Below are 17,877 nucleotides of genomic sequence, written 5' to 3' on the forward strand. Positions count from 1 at the left end.
GAAAATTATAAACGTCAGAAATATTATACAAACATTATGCAATGTTTTAAACAACACACATTCTCTCTCTCTCTCATATACAGTTAAAAGAAATAAACAAAATAAAAAATTCAGCATGCAAATAAATGGTTAGCTTTATAAAAAATTCAAATGACTTTTGTTTATAACAGCTTCTTTCTACATTTTTGTCACTGTATACTTTCTCTCCCACAGCCATGATATAACGTCTCACAAGAGACTGAACTTGTAAATGTATGTACAGTTTAAGGCGGAGCAAGAACTTTAATTGGGCTGTTGCTCTCACATTTGTATCGCCACAACTGTTATGTAAGTGAAACCAGGGGGTATGAAACAAGTGTTGATGATACAGGGGAATACGTTGATGAATCTAAATAAAATTATTAACTGATCGTTGCATTGTTTATATATTTAGGTTAAAATATCTTCAAAAATACTGTTACATTGATGCGGGGATGCAAATTATTCCTTTTCAACTGCATTATTTTTATTATGTACACTGAGGTAAATTAGTGAATAAAATATTGTTATAAAATAATCAACATTTCCATTTGTATTTAAACTCTTTAAATGAGTCAGTTATTGTCATTACAAATTTGCCAGTTTTAAATTATATAAGTATATTTAAATACTACAAAATTTCAACGCACTTACGTCTTCCAAATGTCTATTACTCATCTCTCGCAGTTTTGGACATTTTCATTAGGACAATTCTGTCTTCGTTTAAATGCCTATTAAACTCGTACGTTTATAAATTCGTATAAGACGTATGAGAGGGTCGTGGGCATTTGCCTCGGCTCATTCCCCCAGATTGAATTCAAAATACAAATTCTATGCAAACAGTTAATTACAGCGAGAGAGAAATTCCAGAGCGCACACGTTTTTTGTGTTTATATGTAAACCAGGTGTGCGATAGAAACTACTAGGTTAAAAAAAATAAACCAGAAACCGTGCATCTTGGTTCTGCGTCGAAAAATGCCCGGTATTTATTCTACGTTACACCGGCACATATAGTTATACGCTATATTAACCCAAAAATGGACAAAACTGGGAGAAATTAAAGTGTTCGAGATTGGAGTGAGTACAATCGCAACTTCTCGGGCCTTTCCGGCAGAGCTCGGAAAAACACCTTGAATGTATTAGGTAGAAAAGTGTCATGGCGGAAGGAAAATGGCGGCGCCCATGGTAATAACGCCCCTAAAAGTCACTGACATAAAAAAGCAATGTTTGCTAGGTTTATCTACCCAAAAGAGTCTTTTTAGACTAGATAATCCAAAATCAGTGCAAAATGGTTACATACAATCTATTGAAAATGACTTGAATGTAGAAATACCTAGTTGGCAGTTTTTTTGTTTGTACATCGTGTGTGCCAGGAGGTAATTGCTATGAAGGAGACGTTCTCCTATGTCATCAAAGAAAGTGACAAAAGTGGGACTGGTGCCAGGACTAAAAGATGTGCGGCAGACAACATTATTAGATCCGTGGAAAAGCTCAAGATTTCTAAACCAGAATCTGAGGAAAAGGTCACTCGCACGAAGTCACGAAAGAAAATCGAGTTTTCGACAGAGGACGAACATTCTTATTCTGCTCGTAGAGCAACTCAAGGTATTTACTACATTTTCAAATTGTCTCTATGCATTAAAATGCCCTTCACCAGGTATTATCAGATTATGTAGAGATTATGTTAACTTTGTAGAGGATATAGTATGTTATTTGATCTTCAACACCAAACTAAATAATTCTGCAAGAGCAGTACCACAGTTATAGTAAAACAGACTATTGGAATGTTTTCCGTAAGGTCAATGGAAGCTTAAAACAGTTCGAATAAAGTTCTCACATATGTTAATTACCTCTCATAAATTCATCACATTATCAAAAGAGTCCCGGATGAAGATATTGTCATGTATGCTCTATATTAACCATGTTGTAATTTCTCATTGTAAAGACTGATGTGGTGTAATTAATGAGTGCACACTCTCCATTTGGGTTCAAATACCATCATTGGCATAAATATTTAGAGAAATGAATGCATGTGTTATATATATGTGAGGTACATGTACATGTATGAGTAGATAACAAATTTTGAATTAGGCTTAATAGCAAAATGAAATAAGTTACAACTGCATCTTGAAAACTCAATTTATTGTTTTTTGAAAAGCTTAACTGCTACTTCAAATAAATATGTTTTTTATTTGCTCATGCATACATGTAATATAGTACCTTTATATACATGCATTTCTTATGGCAGTGACATTGATTTTGATTAAATATTGTCACAGATTGCCATCCTAACACTTCTGAGCATAGCTACTCACAAGAAGAGAGGAATACAGCAGAGTTAAATAACATTTTGAAAGATTCTCAAAGTGACCAAAGCTTTACTTTAAAAACCATAAACTCTGAACTTTTTCTTGTCTCCAAATATGGCAGCAGTGTTCTATTCAATAGAGATCCATTGAGTTTGATGGACCCCCATGTATTTGACAATATTCTTCTCGAGATTAAAGAAAAATGTCCATATCTGCTTGGTGTTTTGGTATGCGGACTTGGCAGCGAAGGGACCACTCAACGACAAGTCTGTTCAATTGTTACCATGTATGCCATGTTCCTGCATGCAAGAAATAACAAAGCATCTGCTATGCAGAGAATGTACACAGCCCTTGCAATAAGATTTCATGCTGACAATGAGGTAATAGTATATAAACCATGAAGCATGCTGCATTATTTACACGGCAACCGTATCATCATTACTTTACTTATGATGTCTTTATTTATTTATTCCATATAAAATAATCTAAGGATATAAGTACATGTATAGCAGTGAATCATCTTTCAGGATTCTCATATTCAAAGACAAAGTACAGGAATGAATATGCTATCAACCTCAAATCATTTTATGTCACAAATTACCAGTAATATATCAAATTCACACTCCGTCATTAGAAACCTACTTCCAGCCCTCAAATTGTAATTTATAACATGATTACATACCTGTCATTTAACATGTTTATTTCTACCTCAACACCATTCTACAATCTTGGTTTTTTTTCCTATGATAAGCAATTTGCATGATAGATGCAATGTGGATTATACAATATTATTAGTTACATCTTTTTTTTATCCTTGCCATCTTACATTTTCATTGTAGCTTCAATCAAGATCTTACATTTTCATTGTAGCTTCTATCAAGATTAAACCTTGCTCACATAATAGTTTCACCAGAATCAAAAAGAAACATAATAGAGGATTTTGGAAAAGTTTGTGAAATGCAAATCATTCACGACATAGCAAGTGGCTTAGATGGGAAATTAAATGGGGACAATCTAGATATAAGAGTGACAACAAATGATTTGCGCCTCACCAACAGAGACAAAGACCTTCATTTTTTTGCATCCGACTTTGTAATTATAGAATAAATGTCGGTAATGAGTCCAAAAAGGCAAACCTTATTCCTACTTATACAGCTCAGAATTTCCTTCCTAACGATGATGAAATATCTGCTTATAAGGAAAGCCTTAAGATTTTGTTAGGAAGAGACATACAACATCATATGAGTGAATTTCGGTGGATGAGGCACTGCTTACCAAAGAACATCCCACATAACCTCTCCCATGTGATGAGTAAGAAATCAAACATTCATCTCTTGCCAGTGTCTCTGAGCAATGAAACGTCCTATGGTTGGTGCTTAAAAATACTGGACGAGTACACGGAAATGGTAAACCGATGGTACACAAAAGCTGGACGAGGTATTATGGAAAGCTAATTTAAACACAATCCTCATACAAAATAATTAATGTAATACAGAATAAATATGTTGCAAACATTTTAGATCAAGCTACAGTAGAAATTTTAAGATTCAAGTGGTTAATCAATTACAATTCATATATTACAGAGTGACAGTTTAGATATGAATGAATCAAAATCAATTGCCAATATATACTTATATATGTACATGAATCATCAGCATCAGAAAATCTTTTTGCATATCTTAAAAATAATATATTACATCAATTAATGAGAAGTTTTTCCAAACTTACTGAGTCAAGAAAAGGTTTAATTCAAACACTTAATATGAGTAAAAGCTTTTAAAAGATGAATAATTAAAAAGGGGGATTAATTGGAAGGTGGGGCTTAAAATTTGTACTGAGTCAATCTGACCGGTTCGAATACCGGCACCAGATGGCTCAGTTGGCAGAGCACCAGTGACTAGAGTTTTAGGGGGCTTGGGTTTGAAGTTCGATCTGGTCCATCATTGTTTTTAACATCCGGTTACATTTGGTGCCTGGAACTGACAGGTTAACCCCTACCAGGGAAGAGCATTTTAAAGGGCAAAGGTCATTTAATGGGGAGTAAAGTGACGGTCAGACAAGATAGCTCAGTTGGTAGAGCACCTGACAAGAGATTCAGGGGAACCGGGTTCGAATCCTGGTCTGGTCCATCATTAATTCTCCTATCCATTTATGTCAGATTAAAGCAAAATGAGCAGAGCAATGTCCAAGTTTTTTTCAATTTAAAATTGTCATGAACATAAAGTATGATGAGTTTAAGCCTGATTTAGTTAGTGCTTTGATTTTATAAAATAATTACAGGTGATGAGCTTGATTACATTGCTATTCCTATTGGAGGGGATCAGCTTACTAGAGTAAGACTGCAGGGGGCAAAGTGCTTGAGAGCAAGTGCACACACAAGGCAACAACGATTTGAACATCTTTACCCGGTTGTAACTGAGTTGTTTCACATTTTGCAAGATTTTTTGGAGGTTAATACACTTTATGCACCTCTTATTTGAACAAGAGGCCCACAGGCCACCTGAGTACCAAAGCCCAAGATTGACTTGTTAGAGAGTCTAATATTTCCATTTTAAGCTTCATTTGGAGTCTTAAACCCTAATCTGAAACTCCAGCTTTTATTAGTTAATGTATGTAAACATCAATTCATAAAAGGGAGAGCAAGTTTTTGAGGACACCTCCCCAATAAAATAACCCTAAAAAATACATGTCACTTTATGATTATTTTTGTCAAACTCCCTCCCTCACAAAAAATGAATAGAAAGCATATAAACTCCAGTCTCATTGCGCAATTAATTTCACAATTTAAGAAGAGAATGGAATTTTCATAATAACTTAGATTATAACTGTGAAAACAAATAGTTGACAATGCAAGACAACGGACAGAGACCAGTGACTTAAATACCTCAACATAATAATATGATTATAGATGTACTAGAGTGTGTGTAACAATTCAGTTTGGTAAGTATGCATACTGCCTCATTGTGAAAAGCCACCCTACATGATGATTAAAGTACTTATTTCTGTTTTTATCTCAGAAAATGTGCAAAATCCTCCTAAAGGTAACAAATGTCAAAGATGCAGGAACATTGGGAAAACTGCGAATCCTCATAGAACGCAACAATGTGAATGGTCATGTAAAGCAAAGGTTCAAGGTCAACAACATACCACATAGCATACTTTAAGTGCATATTTGAAAAAATGTGGTCCTCTTTAAATTCCGGTATCTTAAATATAATATTAATTATATCAAACAATTCTACACTATAGGCACATGAAGACTTTATCATAACTTGTGGTCAGGCATACTTCCTCTCCTTTGTCATGGAAAAATTTCAAATGGAGGACTTGAACAGTAAGCCAAGTCATCCGCTCTTACCTGAAAATGTGAAAATGCTGCACCAACCATCAAAGGAAAAAGTTTTTTTTTCAGAAATTATGGATGATATTGTCAGTTCAATCTTTGAACCTTTCAAATTATAGGTACCAGCAGTTGTTCACTGTGAATTGATAATGCATGTTAATTGATGAATGATCATCTCCAGATTCAAAATTGTTTGTACTTATCACACAATAGTTTCAGCAATGAAATGAATCTGTCACTATAAAGAAGTGTATTATCCAACAATGAGTGAGCCTCTTTTCATACAGGATATAACATCCCCAGAAGTCAAAGATGATCTTCACAATTATGTCTTTCAATTCATGCAGTGGTACTTTGTTGTTATTCAGATAAAAGATTCAATCAAGGAGGGTGACATTTACAGAACAAACATTGTGCTAAAATCTATGATCCCTTTCTTTTACCCACATTCGTATCTATCTAAGTACTTAACAGAATGTGTGGACTATATCTTGAAAACTGAGATAATTTTGCCACCAGATTTGGCCCTTAGGGTCAGAGCTGCTTCTTTTGTGAACCATTTTGGAGGAGCTGGAAAAAACAAAGCAGCAGACCTTCACAAAGAGAATCAAGTAAAATCTCTAAAAGACTTGATAAAAGGACTTGGTGCAAACAAAACGGAGAAATATATAATCGTAGTCACAAAAGCAGCACCAACCATTGATACAATTGTGAAAAACTTTGACTGCATGGTAAATGAAAATACAGTAAAAACAACCCATAAAACAAGTTCCAGGGATGGTGACATTCAGTGTCTTTTACAAAAATTACAGATATGGAAACCTTGGATTAAGAAGAAAAACAGACGTTTGAAGGTCTTCTCTAACATCAAGAAGACACCATTCAGCTTTGACAAGCAAAAGTTTTCTCAACATATCATGTACACAGCTGACAGGCTAGCCAGTGATCTTCCCTATGAAGAGGAGAGCAGTAGTTCTGATGAAGAATAGATCTGATGCCTTTTTTCAGAGACTGACATAATTTTTAATTGTTAGTTAAAATATATAAAATGGACAATTCGGAAATAATTCAAGACTATACATACATACCAAGAATTTTTTGTCACCAAAAATACAAACAGAGGTTTTTAATATCCTTTAATATAAAATTATGAAATAATGCTAATATAAATAGTATCATAACAAATTATGTGGTGATTTAGATATGATTTTAAACATTGGTGATTTGTGAAAAATATTGGATATTTTGGATATTTTTTTCGCATAATCAAGATATGTTTTTGATATTATTCAAAGATTGGTTATAAAGGGGGGGGGGGATTTATTCAACCGTATCCAAAAAGTTCTTTGATTGTTTGAAACTAAATTGTACTACAGACTGTTAATATGTGAACACCTAAAGTCTTGAATACATTTTTTCCCATCCCAATTAAAGGTACATCACTACGCCAAAATTTTATTTCATTTTTCATTACAGTACCAATAGTTAGACAGATATCAAATATCCATGTGATGATAGTAATATCTTCAGTATTTTAAAATAATTTTTTTATGTTTTTTGTGATTTTCATTTTAAAAAATATGTCCAGTACATAGTCAATAAAATAGAAGTAATTGTTTCAAAAGATAGATCATTTCCTATGACACTTTAAAAAAAATACAACACCTCATATCATTCAAATATATTTTTATTAAAATTATTTGTGTTTTTCCTCAAAACAATCAATGTTCATATCTTCTTAAATAATTTAGAAATTTTGTTAAAAATAGTAAAGAAGTGTAACAAAATAAATACAATATAAAAAATTGAATGAAAAATGTTACAAATAATTGAAATAATTTTTCAAAAAATAATATGGTATGAAAGATCCACTTGTAAGAGTTATCTTTCCTAATTCTACGGACTGAATCACCATGGGACTTTTTCATGTCTAAAACATACTATTTTCAATACTTTGTTTGAAATGATGTAAATTTGCTGCATTTTTTGTTTAATTATAAGAATATAAATCAAAAGTATATGACTGAAAATTACTGGTAATTGAATTTAGAAATTAAACCTTTTGATTGTAATAGAAAATAGAAAAGAAAACTATATATATATATATATATATATATATATATATATATATATATATATATATATATATATATATATATATATATAGCCTTCACACATTAAAAGAAATTAACTTACATATTTCAGCAAGTACTCTTTGCAAACTATTGTACAATGAAGGATCAATAATATGAGTTAATAAATTATTAAAGAAAATTTTATTCTAAAAGAAACCTCATAAATTTACACACAAATGCATGCAATGGACAATACAACAGAAAAAAGGACAATACAAAAGAAAAATAGGAATTATAATAATACTTATATTCTGTATAAAGTGCCGACGATGTTCTGATATATATTTTATATTTAAAAAGCTTGCATGCAACTACATGTACTACAGACACAGACACAAAGAACACAAACAGTACACCATACATAATACTTACATGATGAACATCGAGTTGATACGCTATGGAAACACAAGCTTTTCAAACCAACATGATCGACATACTTACAAATAGTGTGTTTTTCCGCAACGATGTCACTAAACATGTTAAAATCTGCAATTGGATAATACATCTAAAATTTTATGAAACAAATTAAAAAATATGTATACATTAATAAATTCTACATATATTATTAAAATCAATGTTCAGAACAAGCCTAAACTATCAAAATAAGTTTAGCAAAAGTGATCATAAATTTTTCCAACTACAGTTTTGTTTTTTGTTACCCTAACATTGCCCTGCTCAGTCTTTTCTCCTAAAACCATCTTTAAACCATCAGCACCACCCCTTTCAATAGCAAGTCTAAGATGGTCATTAGACTGTCCAGACAAGGCAATTTTTTTAAGCATGTAGGGAGATATGCATGAAGAGAGGGGAGCTAGTGTAGCAATCAATTCATTAGTTTTACTCTTGCTCTCAATGGAAGAAATAATAAAGTCTACACCAAAACTGTGCTTCAGCATAATTTGATATGAAACTTTATGATGTAGAACCAAAGATTGTAAGGCCTTAACATCCTACAATGCTGAATAAGCATTGAAAGCCAGTCCCATAGTATCTTGTACCAGTGTCTGTAGTTTATAGGAGTGTTATTCTGGCAATATTTCTCTAAATACATGAAGACTGTCAACAAATCCAGCTATTGTTGATTTTAGTCCACTCTCTTGATACTGCATAACAGATCTCATTAGAATTACAGAATCAAATACCTTTCCGTTATGACAAACTAGGATAGGACTTGGAAAATTTTTCAGCCATATATTAAACTCTGTCAAACAAGTCTGAATGTCAAATGAGTTCACTTTTGTTTGTTGGTAAAACAATTGTCCACTGGCAACATGGAGACCTGTAACTGCGGTTGCTTTGGCAGAAATGGGGGATTTGGGAAGAACATACCTATTAAAGGTTTCTTCTTCAAATATGCAAGCAAGCTGTGTTATTTCTGCTGATGTACCTATGAAATAAATTAATTACAATGTAGTATACAAGCTATGCTTACTTTATAAATAATGTATAAAAAGCAATGTTACTTAAAGCAAACTGTTCACATGTGCTGATAAAATTTTGTTTTACTGTAAGTGCCCAATAACAATAAAATACATATATTATTTTAATGCAATGAACATATAATAATAATCAGTAAAATATGTCTGCATGATTCATTCATGAAAAGTCATTTCCAGTGTTAAAACAAATGATTGTTCAAACCTAGTCCAGTTGTTTCCAAGTCAAAATAAAGGAGGTTTGAATCTGTATGGGTAGGCACTGAAACAGGTTTGGAAGCAGGGGTGCAATCTAGGATTTCTTCTATTACAGCATCAGCACAAGACAATCTAACACCTGATTCATAGGTTGTTCCTTTTTTTATTTCTGAAGGTGATATCTATTGATAAAATTTTACAATGTGAGTTAATTTGACATTGCTAATTGATCGTTTGAAATATAACAATGTTAATTGATTGTAAAAAGAAATTAAATCTTTACACTTAACAAGAAAAAATAAAAACAATTCAACTTACTTGGCTTGATTACAATTTCTTTAGTTCATGTCTTCGTCTCTTGCACTCAACAGTGCTTTGTCGCAATTTTTCTTTTTCTCTCTTTCGAGAAACCCTCATTTCATGTACATTTGTGTGCATCCCTGGCGAGAGCATCAAAGTATCGTAAACCTGATGAAAAATAAAATTAAATATACAGAAAGCAATAATTACATTTCATATACATATTACATGCATACATTTCTGTAACTAGCTGTTATAATGATATACACTATAGTAATTATTCTATGTAACATCTGATATACCTTTCCAATTGTCAGATGTCTAATATTCTTATGTGCAACAGCAGCTGCTACTCTAAAGGATGTGCTTTCATATCCACTGTAATATAATGCTTTGGGATTTTTGCAGGCCACTATTATGTTGAAGTTTTCATTTGCCTGAGTGCTTGCAATATTGGAAAGTTTACTTGCACTTTTAGCTAAATCACTGAACAGATGCTGTAAATCTTAGAGTAAATCCACTCCAGAAAGATATTTTCCATATGGTAAATTTATGGGTTTATAATTGTCTGGGTCCTTTAGATATTTACACCACTTTTTTTCACATTTCTTGTGGTTTCCAAATACATGGAGAGGAATAGAGTCTAAATTTCTCTTTAAAGTGTCTGCGTCTTCGTTGGATTTCACAGCATATGAAAAACATTTTAGTAAATGTTGAATGGATTTTGGACCTAGAAGAGGATACTTTTTCTCCTTCTTGATGTCATAGAGTTTACTTGCCAGATTTTTATTTGTATGATTAAAATCCGAAATTATTTGAATATTTGGATCAAAAGACATTTTTGCCTTGGCTAAGGTTGTTGAGTCATTATCCATTATAAGATGTTTTACATGGAAGTCACGCGCTTTTTAGTCATGCAACATTTCTAAAGCCATATCTGGTTCCATTGCCTTTGAGGATTTTTCCCAATTTCTTCTACAATCATGTTTATTCACTTCTGCTGATACTGGTGCTTTATCACAGAATCTGTATTTTTAAGAAATCAATTTATCAGTACATGTTTTTATCTGATTACATCTAAATTCAAGAGAGAGAGAGAGAGAGAGAGAGAGAGAGAGAGAGAGAGAGAGAGAGATGGAGAAGAGAAGAGAAGAAAGCACACTAAAAGCCCTACCTGCATTTCTTGCACCGAACAGCATATGAAAGAATTTTTCCTGTCTTCTCTCCAATCATACTCGCATGCCCTTAAAAAGCAACAACACTTTGTCTTATTGCTATATTTCAATACCAGTAAGTCCAACAGTATACATGTACATGTATTTCCTACTTACAAGACTGTTAATTATCTCCCCTTAAGAGAACTACTTTGTTTTAAATACAAAAACTGCTATACTGTTAGGTTTTATATAGCATTGGGATGCTTGAATAATTATGCAAAATATAAAAAATGAATGATGGATGTTACCTGACAAACTTGCATAGTTTCGACAGCTACCTCTGGTCTGCCATCCAGCATCAAAGGACACGGAAAAATTTTCGGCATCTTGTGATCTATGTTGAAATTTGTATCAATTTATAAATAATCTTTAACCCATCAAGTCACTGAAAAAATATCATATGTTGAAATAAATCAGCAAAAAACCATTTCTACTGAACCTTTTTTTCTCCTCGGCAACGGCTTCGTTACAAGTCTCATTTGCAACAGCTTCAAAAATACTGCCAACCTCCTCTCTTGTCTCTTATAAGTTACAGAAGTTACAGTGAGAATATTCAAAGCAGCAAGGAAATTGTTAACGGTCATTTCTCAAAGTCCACAAAATACCACAGCTGCAATGAAAATATTTTTTTTTCAAGATTTGATATTAGAAATCCATTATTAATTTTCTTTCATGTTTTATAATTTAACAATTATCTATCAATCAATAGAGTTAATATAATACCTGCACCCAATTTTGTATTAATATCCAATGTAATTTGACCATGTCTCTTGCCAGTAGGTACATTATTAATTTCATTGCAATTATTGCAATGAATTTTGAGGAGGCTGCCTATAATAAAAGAAATGTTCAACAACTTGTGTATTTGAAACTGTAACTTATCTACCCTCTCTTATAATTTTAAAGATTGATATATTTTAAATTAAATGATATATTGTCATCTATTCAGATAATTATAAATAGGAGGAAAACTAATTAATGTCTTAGATACCTGGGCCATATCTGATTTCTCCAACGCAGGATGAAAGTTTTAGCTCTGTAGAGCAATTACTGCAGCCTTCATTTAATTTTGCAGCCAAAACACTCAACTCTGCAATCCTGCGACCTCCAAGAGCCCCCTCCTCTTCTTCCTCATCCTCATCTTTTTCGCTTTCAATCTCTGATTGACATACATCATAGTTGTCATCAAAGCAATCATCTGCTATGATATAAATCAATATTCAGTCAGATCGAGTTTCAGTTGGCCATTTAATTCATTTTTGTGTCTATCATAATACTCAGTAATTGCAAAAATCATGATGCATTCAAAAGTAGTTAATTTACCTGGTGACAAAGACTGATTATGTTCTTGTTGACCATCTACATCATCATGTAGTTCCAAGTATTTACGTTTTAGACCTAGATAGAATTTTAGCAAAATGTAAATTTCATGGTTTTCTCTGAATGTATCAAATGTTATAATAAACTAATACAATGTTCTTTGTGCCGATAATTATTTAAAATTTCAAACTTATTTTATATACACATCATACCTCTGCTATAACAATGTTCTTTACTTATATTCTCAAGCTGTCCATCCGTAATGTCACCTAAAGTTAGTAAACACACATTTCTGTTTGCCGACTCCGTGGGCGTGTCCATATTTCATTGCCATCTTGTTGCTCTCAGTGTAACTTTGTTCTTTTTTTCGTAATCAATATCTCCCTTTCAAAAAGTTTAAAAGATTAAGATCTCTTTCAATAGTTTTCTTCCTTTTTTTTAAAAGAGCTGTACCTATACAATTCGTCCCCGACAAAAACAACCGTTCCCGGAAATACGTTCTACGAAGTGTATTTTTTGTGTGTACTGCGTCATCAAAAACTGATTTAGTGCAAGACCTTAAAGTCTTCTTTATTTTATCAATTCATCATTCCAACTGGCACAATGACTGCAACAATCCAATGGAGAACCAGAGAACACAACATTTTCATATCCAAAGTGGTTTACAATAAGTAGCCGAAAACAAGCAGCAGAGTTTTTACAATAATCTACCATTGCTTGAGAAATCCCTTTTCTGTTAGAGGCAATGTCACTATTGTTATAATACAACAAAGCTGATGCTTTCTGTCCATTTCTGCCAGCTCTTCCAAACTCCTGCAGGTAGTTTTCCAGGGTTGTTGGTGGTCTGCAGTGGATTACACGAGAAATACTTGGCGCATCCAATCCCATTCCAAGGGCAACGATAGCCAGTATAACTCTGATTTTTGGACAAGGTTTACGCAGCTCCATTACAATGTAGTGTTTCATTTCTGGAGTATAATCAGTATGAAATTGGGCAAATATTCTATTTTCTGGGAACTGTTCATCAACTGGGATATACCGTTTTTCCTTGAGGGTGTTTGAAAAGTACTGATATGCATATCCAAGAGCTTCCAGACTTTCCATATACACAATTGTAAGAGGAAATGCATTCAGTTCCAACTATAGTTGTGATGCCAGAGGTGCAAAAATTTCATCCCACTTCTCATGTTTGCGGTTGTTGGGTAGACGTTTCTTGACCTCTTAATATATGTTTGGTCTGTCAGGGTTTACTTTGATGACTGCTGGATTGTCATACTGCAATATTTTGTCACTGCATTTAATATTTGGGGGAGTACAAAGAAGCTGATAAAGCTAAATGGCTTGTCCCAGGAAACAAGCATGTTAGCTCTCCAAGCTTTTTGAAAGTGGTTCTGAAGTTATCTCCCCTGAAATATGTGTTTTATATTAATATACTGTGAAATTGAGAAGTAAGTGTGTATTGACATGAGTTATTTAAAAACTGTAGATAAATTGATTAATTTTATGACTATATAAAGTACTGTAGTTGACTGCTCTGTCATTGAGCTATCCTGTTTTCTGTCTACTGGATTGGGAATTGAACCCAAAACCTTTCAGCTTCAGTCACTTTACATCGATGAATAATACGGTTCATTGATGAGTATCAATATTCTAGGTCAAATGCAGTTACATAGAATATCATATATTTAGGGGAACAATATGCTGTTTGTAACAATGTATTACATTTTTTCAAACAAACTGACATTACTTACCACTGTTTTACAATGTGGACCTCATCCACAACAATAGCACCTGAGCGTTTCTGATATTTGTCCGACCTTAACATCTTTGACATAGCCTTTCCTGTGAAGAGGGCCTCTGGGTGTGAGTATAAAAGGTCAACATTCCCATCCTGAATTGCTGGTAATTGAACAAACTTGGGAACAACCTCCTTATCATCACCTTCTCATGCAAATAAATAATATGATTGAATGCAATTTCATAGAATATACAGTTGATATACTATAATACTAAAAATTAAAACCCTATATCCATAATTATTGTGTTTGTAAGGCATGAGCACATAATGATAAAATGTATATTATTATACTACAAACTGGCAAAAAGTCTTAATAAAAAAGATATAAATCAGAGCTAAATCTGATTCATAACATGCCAAAACATATGCTCTATTTCATAGAACAATTATATACTATACATATAGTTACGAAGCAAAGTGATACACACAATGAAAAACTCCATAGTATTAGTAACGTTATGCCATAAATTCTTATCATACCTTCGTCTTCATCATCAGAGGAAGAATTGTCAAGTTTGTACGACAATCCCTTCGTCCCCTCTGTATTTAACATACAAACTCTTAACCCCTTTTTCCTTAGTGCCATGCACTGGTCCTCCATCAACGAATTTAACGGACAAACGGTCGAAACAAGCTTTGGTTGGGACGAACCGAATTTTCTCTGCAGAAAATATGGCAAATGTTGACAAATAAGGCTTTTGCAATAACCAGTTGGTAGAATACCGACACAGTCTTTGCCAGTATATAAGGCTTTTAAAATCTCTATCTGTTTTTCTTTCAAATCAAAGTCAATTCCCAATTTTTCCGAGCTCTGCCGGAAAGGCCCATGAAGTTGCGATTGGGAGTGAGTATTAACTCCATGTATTTTTTGCATAGAGTTAGTCCATTTTCTGAGGAATCAATGACGAAAGAACGCGAAAAGGTCTACCTTTTTTTCACATAAAAATAATTTGATACAAAGACCCACTCTATGTCAAAATGTAATTTTCTTTATTCAGGTTTAGAGATTATCAAACGTCTACAGGTAGGTTTAAATACCTATAAAAACGTACTGCAATTTAAAGGTCTTTGTTTAGGTCCTTTCGCGGTGTAGCGCTGGGAGTGGAGAAATCATAGAAACAAATGTATACGGAGCGAGTGTTCAAATCAAACTAGCACTGTTATTTTTATTGATTTTTACTGATATATCCATTACTTTATCATTTTATTTTACAAGTCTGTTTACTTTGTTTGAATTTGATTGCGGATAATTGTAAAATTGTTCAAAGAATACGGTATATTCTGTGTTGAATTCTATTTTGTGTTCATTTTATATTTCTACATAATAAGATCCCAAGAGATGACTCGGTAATGAGGAAGATATTACATATTTTCTTTTCTGATAAGACAATATAGACAATTTATGTAGAAAGAAAAATTCGGGAGTTGGAATTATCCAAATATGACATAAACTTCATAGTTTAGCAACTGCATTTTCCTTTTTTGAGTATGCAGCAAATTTACTTCTTATCTAGTATAATAAGCTATGCCCGACAAATATGATTTATAGATATGAATAATGGAGATCAATGTATAATATATTTCAAATGGCTTATTACAAATATGGTGTGAAAAAGGATACCTTAGTTCTGTTTATCCAAAACAATATGATCTTTTAGAAGATCAGTGCGAGAAAATTAACCCACATCCTAATGTTTATCTTTAAGTTTATAATAATTTAAAGTTCGTTAATGTTGATATTATTATATTGAAGTTATTTATTTGATTAGAATACGAAAAGAGGGTTACTGTTAAAACACATCGATTCTTTAACATACCAATGGAAAAATTATTGTTTGGCCAGCTCATTTTTTTCAATAACACTGTATGTTTTTATACAGAGCATATTTCTTTTTCCGATCTGAAATGTTTTTCCAAAGTTGCTTAATATAACATGTTTTGGAAGGAAAAATGAATGACAAGGGACCTTCATCTTGTAATCAATTAAATGATGCACTGGAATTTGACCTGTGTCTTTGGTTAACCCCCATCCCCAAACCCCCGTACTAAATACGGTAAATTAGATTCACGAGTGTTTACAAATCATCATACTATCAACAGATTACAAATTCAGTTCCAGAATTTGTGATATAAAAATATTTTTTCAAAGTGCATTAACAGTGTGGATACTAAAAATGTTGATGTACCTTCATAACGCACTTTGAATTTTTTTTTCAAAGTGGGTCAACTTGGTCCAAAATTTAACGAACTTTGAAAATTTTGTTCAAAGTGCGTTGCCACATACCACCATCAATACCTTGTGACAACCTGTGGAAGATATTTTGGAAAAAAGTATGCTTTAAGTCAACACTTGAAAATGAATCGGTGTCGTTTCTTCTAAACAGAAAATCTGTGTTAGTGATTTTGGACATTCAAGCGTTCAGATTCATTGGATTATTATTTGTGGACTTTTTTTTCTTACAATGACCCTTAAAATTGTTACTAGTCATATGAACAGTTAAAATATTGTATAATTGATGTTTTATTGTTTAATTTTTTTAAATTAGATTTTTATGTTAAATAGTAAACTTTTATTAGTAGTACTTGGATCTAAATTGAAAATGGTGTGTAGAAAATGTTATCGTTCATTTGTGAGGTGTATATATTTACTGTTTAAGTAGTTAAGTGTTTTTTTTTTAAAATAGTGTATTCTTTTAGTGGCAGTTTTTGTAGTTTTAGTTTACAGTTATAGTTATCATAAACGGAGGACAATTATATTAAATATAAGAGAGAGGAATGATTTTTGAAAATCATCAATCGGGGCCGTAGAATTAATATAAATATATATATAATGAAATTAAGATTTTTAATGGAAGAGGGTAGAGTAAGTAGAGAGAATTAGAGATTTGGGGGTTTGTTTTTATTTTTACAGTGACCATAGATTAAACATATAATGAAAAATGACAATAACAAACTGTCAACCATCTCAAAATTCCATAAAACTAAATACAAATTCAAAGCAGAGCAACACGGACCTCTAAAAGATAGAAGTAGGATCAGGTGCCCAGGAGGAGTGAGCATCCTCTGCTGACCGGTCACAACCGCCGTGTGCTCTTTATCGTAATCAGGGAAAAACGGAAAAGTCCGTAGACAATAAGGTGATTAATAATGTTATATGACTATTTTCGTGAAATACTGTGAATAAACTTGTCAATAGTTTTACATGTCTTTGTGAATCTTGTAATTAATATCAGATATGTCTGATTCAAAAGAAATGACGACCATCTCCGTGACATAAAAAAAGACTGAACTTCTTTGTTTCACTGACAAGTTTATTATTGTGGCAACATTTTAAATATATATGTTGAAATCAAATAAAAATTAGCTACACGGTAAATTAATTTGGATATGTTTACATCTACGAGTATGTTTCCCTCTATTTCCTACGGAAACGTATAGTTAAGTCATAGCTCTATACATTGTAGAAACAGCCAGACTGAAATCTACACGTCCCGTTTATCTACATCTTCGCTAGCCAAGGGTTTTCGGTCCACTTTGCTCCCCATAAACCCTTGGCGAATTTCATTACGAAAAAACTCGGTGACAAGCTCCTTTTTATGATTGGCTGCAGCTGCAAGAAGCTGATCAAATCGCAGTGCTTGTAAATATAAACTTTGAAAGAAAACACGTGTAATCTTTGGTAAAACATTTGGTGCTTTTAACAAGTTGAGACACAAGTTCTCGAGTACAGTGCCTCCCCAACGATAGTCTAACGAGATCGCTTTAAAAACCTATATATTTTACTGGGATTGAACATTGTTCTA

The 17,877-nt window shown here is 32.7% G+C and overlaps 2 protein-coding genes and 2 long non-coding RNA genes across 5 annotated transcripts; 1 reads left to right on the top strand and 3 right to left on the bottom strand.

Moving 5' to 3' along the window:
• Positions 1 to 1,403: 1,403 nt before the first annotated feature.
• Positions 1,404 to 5,789, top strand: LOC128192246 (uncharacterized). Its single transcript, XM_052864805.1, has 5 exons — positions 1,404 to 1,623; positions 3,483 to 3,764; positions 4,608 to 4,777; positions 5,345 to 5,461; positions 5,577 to 5,789. Exons 1-5 carry the CDS (start codon positions 1,404 to 1,406, stop codon positions 5,787 to 5,789), a joined length of 1,002 nt encoding a protein of 333 aa, XP_052720765.1.
• Positions 5,790 to 7,884: 2,095 nt separating this feature from the next.
• On the bottom strand, positions 7,885 to 9,598 carry LOC128187979 (uncharacterized). Its single transcript, XR_008244116.1, has 3 exons — positions 9,447 to 9,598; positions 9,135 to 9,192; positions 7,885 to 8,291 (listed from the first exon to the last, which is right to left on the bottom strand). It is a non-coding gene; the product is annotated as an uncharacterized LOC128187979 (long non-coding RNA).
• A 167-nt stretch (positions 9,599 to 9,765) lies between these two features.
• LOC128187972 (uncharacterized) lies at positions 9,766 to 12,602 on the bottom strand. Of its 2 annotated transcripts, none has more exons than XR_008244111.1 (9): positions 12,489 to 12,602; positions 12,280 to 12,354; positions 11,948 to 12,154; positions 11,680 to 11,787; positions 11,396 to 11,566; positions 11,205 to 11,290; positions 10,914 to 10,983; positions 10,042 to 10,765; positions 9,766 to 9,907 (listed from the first exon to the last, which is right to left on the bottom strand). It is a non-coding gene; the product is annotated as an uncharacterized LOC128187972 (long non-coding RNA). The 2 variants fall into 2 exon arrangements; XR_008244112.1 differs by having other exon boundaries at positions 11,948 to 12,157.
• A 1,421-nt stretch (positions 12,603 to 14,023) lies between these two features.
• On the bottom strand, positions 14,024 to 14,948 carry LOC128192257 (ATP-dependent DNA helicase Q1-like). Its single transcript, XM_052864814.1, has 2 exons — positions 14,555 to 14,948; positions 14,024 to 14,217 (listed from the first exon to the last, which is right to left on the bottom strand). The coding sequence occupies exons 1-2, from the start codon at positions 14,946 to 14,948 to the stop codon at positions 14,024 to 14,026; spliced, it is 588 nt and encodes a 195-aa protein (XP_052720774.1).
• Between the last annotated feature and the right edge of the window lie 2,929 nt (positions 14,949 to 17,877).

Source organism: Crassostrea angulata, chromosome 1 (assembly GCF_025612915.1).
Source record: "Crassostrea angulata isolate pt1a10 chromosome 1, ASM2561291v2, whole genome shotgun sequence".
Lineage (NCBI taxonomy): Eukaryota > Metazoa > Mollusca > Bivalvia > Ostreida > Ostreidae > Magallana > Magallana angulata.

Bases quoted from the DNA above. Each gene is read 5' to 3' on its own strand.
- LOC128192246 (XM_052864805.1), top strand. From the start codon at position 1,404: ATGAAGGAGACGTTCTCCTATGTCATCAAAGAAAGTGACAAAAGTGGG. The intron at 3,765-4,607 runs GTATTATGGAAA...AAATAATTACAG, and splicing joins GTACACAAAAGCTGGACGAG to GTGATGAGCTTGATTACATT. The intron at 5,462-5,576 runs GTCAACAACATA...TCTACACTATAG, and splicing joins ATGTAAAGCAAAGGTTCAAG to GCACATGAAGACTTTATCAT.
- LOC128192257 (XM_052864814.1), bottom strand. From the start codon at position 14,948: ATGCAAAAAATACATGGAGTTAATACTCACTCCCAATCGCAACTTCAT. The intron at 14,218-14,554 runs GTATGATAAGAA...TTGCATGAGAAG, and splicing joins CTCTGATGATGAAGACGAAG to GTGATGATAAGGAGGTTGTT.